At 38.0% G+C, this 6,000-nt stretch overlaps 1 protein-coding gene across 1 annotated transcript in view; it reads left to right on the top strand.

The window, feature by feature from the left end:
• DCUN1D4 (defective in cullin neddylation 1 domain containing 4) overlaps positions 1-2,579 on the top strand; it is a gene marked incomplete at both ends in the record, with an annotated part of 65,773 nt that extends 63,194 nt beyond the window's left edge. The window contains 3 exon segments of the mRNA XM_079718233.1: positions 35-139; positions 2,313-2,415; positions 2,524-2,579. Coding sequence (XP_079574359.1) covers positions 35-139; positions 2,313-2,415; positions 2,524-2,579 — 264 coding nt within the window.
• Between the last annotated feature and the right edge of the window lie 3,421 nt (positions 2,580-6,000).

Consider the following 6,000-nt stretch of genomic DNA (forward strand, 5'->3'; position numbering starts at 1 on the left):
ACCTGGCTCATCCTTGTTTTTGTTTGTTAAACAGGAAAAGGACCAGCGCAGCCTAGACATAAACACTGCCAAGTGCATGTTGGGACTGTTATTAGGAAAAATCTGGCCCCTTTTTCCAGTTTTTCACCAATTCTTAGAGGTACTAAATTGTTATTTTATGGAATGTATGTTTGCTTGCTTAGAACAACCAAGTATACTTGATTTAACTCTTTTATGTAATTTTCTGTTTGTTGTACTTTTCTGCCTGTAGGAACTGTGGTGACGTAATTGCTGTCAGTGAGCACTTCCCTGCGTTCTGAGTGTGCCTGTGTGTGCATTGCATGTGCCGCATCGCTCCCCAGTGCAAACGCATCAGAGACAGCGGGGCTCTGTCCTTTCCTCTCTTGTCCCCATTTTAAAAGCTTCTTTTTGTTTAGATTTCCTGCTCTTTATAAAAAGAGTAAAACAAGATTTACTTTCTTCTGTGGCTTTAGGTGAAGTTCTACTTTTATGAAGCAAAGGTTAGAGGACAGCCACCTGCCTTCTCACTAACTTAAGTTTGTAATGTATTCTTATCTATGCTTATCTCCAAGTAACTTGGGGACCTAGATCAATCTAAGTGGCAAACTCCTTCAGACAGCATCTCCTGCAGTTTAAATTTTCTTCACATTTGTGTTAGAAGTAATCCAGCACTTTCCTCTCTCATTGTCGTTCGTTTGCTTTAAGTATTAGTGATAGAAATTTTGAGCTGTTGGTTATTAAGAACTGGCTTTGTTGCAGTGTAATAATTCTGAAGGACCTGAAAGAATCTGAGATGTAAGTTTGAGTTACATGGGTTGTCATGTCATATAGAGCATCCTTCTTGCCCTCTAGTCCCAGGCCCCTTTAAAAAATGCTTTCTGCTTGAAAGGATTAGGGTGTTGCATCTTTGAGAAGATCCTGGGCGTTCCCCTGACTCCAGCTTCACTCTTGAAATGATCTTCCTTACAACTTACTTGGTGTAATGGTCCAGAAAAACCTCCAACTGATAGGATTCTTTGAGAACTATTATTAAAAATTGCTTTTAGCATTATTAACTGGGACTCCTGAAGGAAGGTATAAAAACTAGTTTTTAATATAAGAAGTACTTGTTTACTTGTACTTGTGACAACCCATATTTACCGGTGATCTGTTCCAGTTTCTCTGACAACCTTCAGAAGTGTTAGCTTTGTTTGGAAAATGAGTAGAAACAGGTTCCTATTCTCAAAGAGTTGGGCAGAATTTGAGCCCGGGTGTGAAGGGTTCTGTAGCTGAAGACCTTGCCGCCAGCAAATTTGACTTCGCACAGTTCCAGGAGCACCATCAACTGTTTCGGTGACTGGGTTTTGCTTTTAGTTGCTTAGAAAGTTAAACTTGTGGTCTGTGCTTTGTTCTCTCTCTTATATTAGTTTGCATTTTTCTTTGAAAAGGGCACAATAATCCTTTCATTTGAGCTTTTCTTGTGTTTGCATCCTCCAAACCGTTGGTGCAGCTCTCTTTGCTTTTAAGTAGTTGTTTTGTTTTCCAGTGTTCCTGATTTTGGTGGCGAGGATTTTTAAACATTGTTGGACTGGGTTTTATTTTTAAATCTTTATACAGGAATACTGTATTTTAAAATATGCATGTGGCGTATTTCTTGTCTGGGAGGAAGAGAAAAACTAGTTCATCGCTATTCTGAGTTCTTTTATGATCAGACTCAAGTTCTGAATTATTAGAGCAGTAACTCTTCAGTGGCTAGACGGCCTGGTCCTGAGACCGCTTGCAGCACTTAGCAAGGTCTCGTTGAGTCAGCCCACCACTGCGTGCGCTGTAAGCTAACAGCTTGACAGTGAGCATGCCGTTCATGTCAGAGGATGTTAATGGGAGCAACTCTTTATTTAGCACTTACTGTGTGCCAAGCACTAAATAAAGTACTTTACGTGAATTAGAGAAGTTATCTCTTTAAATCCTTGCCACATCTCTGTGGGATAGGAATTATCGCTCTTTTACGTAAAAGGGGTTCTGCCGTTTAGAAATTTCACTTCTGGGGATGTAAAATTGTGTTTCTTTGATGTATTTGTTGTTTTGTGTTGAGCCCCCATAATATTTTTATAATGAAAATTGTCACCTGAAGCCCCCCTCTTGCTCTCTCTCACCCTTCTCCTAGATTAGTGCTGACTTCCCTGGTGGTCCAGTGGTTAGATTGGTGCTTAACGTACCTCAGATGGAAAGAGTTAACCTTCGTGAACTTTATTAAGTTGATTGTTACAGCAATTGAAACCATCTCATTTGTTAATTGGTGTGTCAGTAATTCATACTACTTTTCCCTCCATCAGCAATCAAAATATAAAGTTATTAACAAAGACCAGTGGTGCAATGTGCTAGAGTTTAGCAGAACAATTAACCTTGACCTCAGCAACTACGATGAAGATGGAGCATGTAAGTACCGGGCAGGTGTTCCCCCGCCCTCCCCCCGCCCCTGCACATTTGCTCATCTGCCTCATTGTGAGAAGCCTCATAGCCGTGTTGTTCTCTCTCTCTCTTCAGGGCCAGTTTTGTTGGACGAGTTTGTGGAATGGTATAAAGACAAACAGATGTCCTAGGACTTTATGCATAGCAGCGAGAGAGTCACTGTTACCACAGTTATGTCAACCATTAGCCATAAATTGCTGTTTGTATCCAAGCGCATGCTGCTTTTCTTGCACTGTCTCCCTTTGGCAGGGACGTGTTGGTGTTTGCTATTGAATGGGCCAGCTCTGCTTGCTGTGTAGCATTGTTCTCTTGGAAGGCTGCTTTGCAGTTTGTATTTACACTACAGATTGGTGAATTTGCCAACGTCCTCACTGTGATTATGTGTATATTGCTGTTTAAATTTTGTATATGTGTATAAAAAGAAGAAGCTTCACCTAGAGATTATTTCTGCAAAAATGTATTGTAAAATAATTTTTGTGGCATATTTCTAGTCCCTTTTTTCAGATGAACCAATTATACATTTATTTGGTCTCAAATGTAGCATTTCAGAAAACAAGACAGAACAACTGTTACCATATGCAAATGTTGCCAGAATTAACCTTATTGTTTAAGAGGCCAACTTTGGAAGGAGGTGGGAGTCATAACTTTTCAGAGGCATATGCCAAATATAATTTGGTTTACTTAAGTATTAGTATTTTTAAATGCTGGAAGTTAGAATAATTGAACATACAGACACATACTATGCCACAAATCATTTCCACCATGCAGGGTATAGGTTTTGATTTTCTAATGTGAAAGCTAGCATGGTTTGACTATAGGTACAGATGAACAAATTAAAATTGCATCTTTTTTTTTTCATTGGTTTTAAACTTTTGTACACTTTTTTAGTGTTTTTTTTTTTTTCCTTTTGCATTCTTCTAGTCAGTGTTTGGTCTGCTGATGCTTTCTATGCCATTCTAAGTAAAATTTATTTTGCCACCTCCATGAAAACCTAATGGTTTGCTGGCAATTTATAACTGCGGAGCACTTTTAGTTGTGGCTTGAATTTTTAGCTAAGCTTTCATGGTGTTTAATTCTCTAGTTTTGAGGCGGAAAGAACTATACTATAAGTGAGAGGTGTTTTGTTTTGTTTTCCATTTTTGTTTCTTTCACGCTAGGCTTTTACTGGCAGAATGTCCATTGCAGGCAGTGGACACGACACCACCAGCATTGAGCTAAAATCTCTATTACACGGTAGGACCTTTCCTGGAGGGGCCGCTCATCATTACCTGAGTAATGTGTACAGAGAGGTGATAGCCATTATTTATGTGGATGAGGAAACAAGAGTAAACAGGACGGTAGTTTTAGGTTTGTATTTTATGTCTTCTTTTTTTTTTCCCCTTGTCTTACCCTTCTCAAGGAAATGTATAAACAACATGTTTCTCCCTCAACTATCTGGTGCTATTGAATGACTAATTTAGTCCCTAAAGTTTTGTGAAAACACAAAAGTCTAATGACTTAAACAAAGTGAAAGCTAATGGTGCATTTAAACAAGTGAATGCCTAGTTGTGAGCAAAATCCATGATTGAACATGCAGAGGTTGGGAGAGGTTCCGATTATTTCAAAATCTGGCCCCAAAACCTTTTGGGTCAAATGTGAACCTCTAAATGGCATTAAATGAGTAAAGCACACCGACAGTGCTACTCTTGACCATGATTTCACAGTTTCTTTGCCAACAGTGTTCAGATTTTCATATATTATTTTTTTCCCTAACTGAACCACCAAAGACAGGAATTTTGTATGTATATACAGTGTGTGTGCATATACAAAATCATATGGTAGAATGAAATTACTTCCTTTTTCTACTGAATAGAAAGGTTTGGTTTGCTGTGAAATAAACCAGAAGTTGGAAAAACTCTGTAGTGATTAAGCATACTTAACCATTCCTTGTTGAGAAGTTGTAGACTCCCTTCTACCTTACACATTCATACCAGTTTGCACCAGTTTGCACAAATTCCTATCTGCAAAGGATAGAAGATGTTGAGCAAGCACTGCTCCTGAGACCAACGCGTTGAAAGGGCTTCCGTTCTGACGGGCGCCTGCTACTCCAGTGGCGATTGGCCATAGGCAGGTTCCAATCTGTTGAAAACTTGAGTCATTTTCAAAAGGATCCCATAAAGTTAACAAATTACACTTTAAAGGCAGCAGTTCTTAAATTTGATCAACTCTAGTTTTGTTTAAAGCAAATATAAATCATAGATGAAATTGGTTTAAAAGGTATCGTTAGAAACTGGAGAATTTTTTAAACACTAAAGCACAGTTAATCCTAAAATGAAAGGATTGTTACAGGGAAGATGTTACATTTTAACCACAATGGACATTTTGATGATAGGGGTTTTGGAAAAGCCAAGTAAAAACTATTTCATGATGTACCTAATATGGAAATAAGTATTCCAAAGGGATAATCTTGCGTATTTAGAGAAGTCCAAGTAATCTTTGAACTCCCTTGAAAAATAAATCATTGTGACTGCAGAGTGCTTGCCCTTGGTTTTCTTGATTCTGTGCAGTTATTTTTAAGGGGAAGAAGAGGGGCCAGGGTAATAAGATACTTTTTCTTAAAAATGTCCCTCAGTTACATAAGCACTTGTTTATGGGTGAATGCCAAGTGAATGAGGGTGCCTTTTTCTGGTTTTTCTTTCTCACCTACGTCTCCCCACTTTCTCTTTCCATCATGTTTTGAACTCCACGTTGCAATACTCTGTCATAATAGAATGCAACTTTTAGATGTTTACTGCTGCGGTAGGTTGGAAATTTCCTTATTTGATTTGCCATAAACACTTTCTATAACATTACATGCAGCTTATTTGAAGCATGACCTCTGAATTAAGTTTTTATAAATCTGACTAGACAGACCTCTAGATTCTGGATTAACAACAAACTTCTGTTGCCTCTCAGTCTCCATCTTAACAGTGCTTTTGAAGTTTATACAGAAAGCTTTAAAAGTTAGTTTGTGCCCTTGGTTTTTATTCTTACAACTGCTAAAATACCTCTGTACGCCTTATCTTTTATTCTTTCATACGTTGTATAATAAATGTATAGAATTCATTGACCAGCTGAAAGGTTGGGTGTCTGTAAATGAGACCAAAACGTGGGTTGCTTTTTTTCATGAAGTCATTTCTCTTGGGGGTTACTGTTAGTGAACAGCAGCTAACCTGTAACTGTGAATGCTTCGTGTCGTCAGTATTTGCATTACCTTCATAAACGTGTGCAAGTCCTGTGACTCCCAGCTTAACTGAAATACTGTTATGCCATCTAACTTGAGTACAGCAAACTGGTTTTAGGTTTTAATGGAATTGATGTAAAACAATACCCCATAAATAAAAAGTATTTGTGTTTGGTTTCAGAACTGATGTGTCAATTCTTTCTTCTCTTCTCTGACTTTTTCTTCAAAAATCACTTAAGGTAGTTTCAAAGTATTTCGTTTTTTAATCTTTTTTGCTTTTCCCCAACTTTTTATATGGAAAAATTTCAAAGCTATGGAATAAACGCAAGAATAACATAATGAACACTCAT

Source organism: Hyperoodon ampullatus, assembly GCF_949752795.1.
Source record: "Hyperoodon ampullatus genome assembly, chromosome: 1".
NCBI classification, from domain to species: Eukaryota; Metazoa; Chordata; class Mammalia; order Artiodactyla; family Ziphiidae; genus Hyperoodon; species Hyperoodon ampullatus.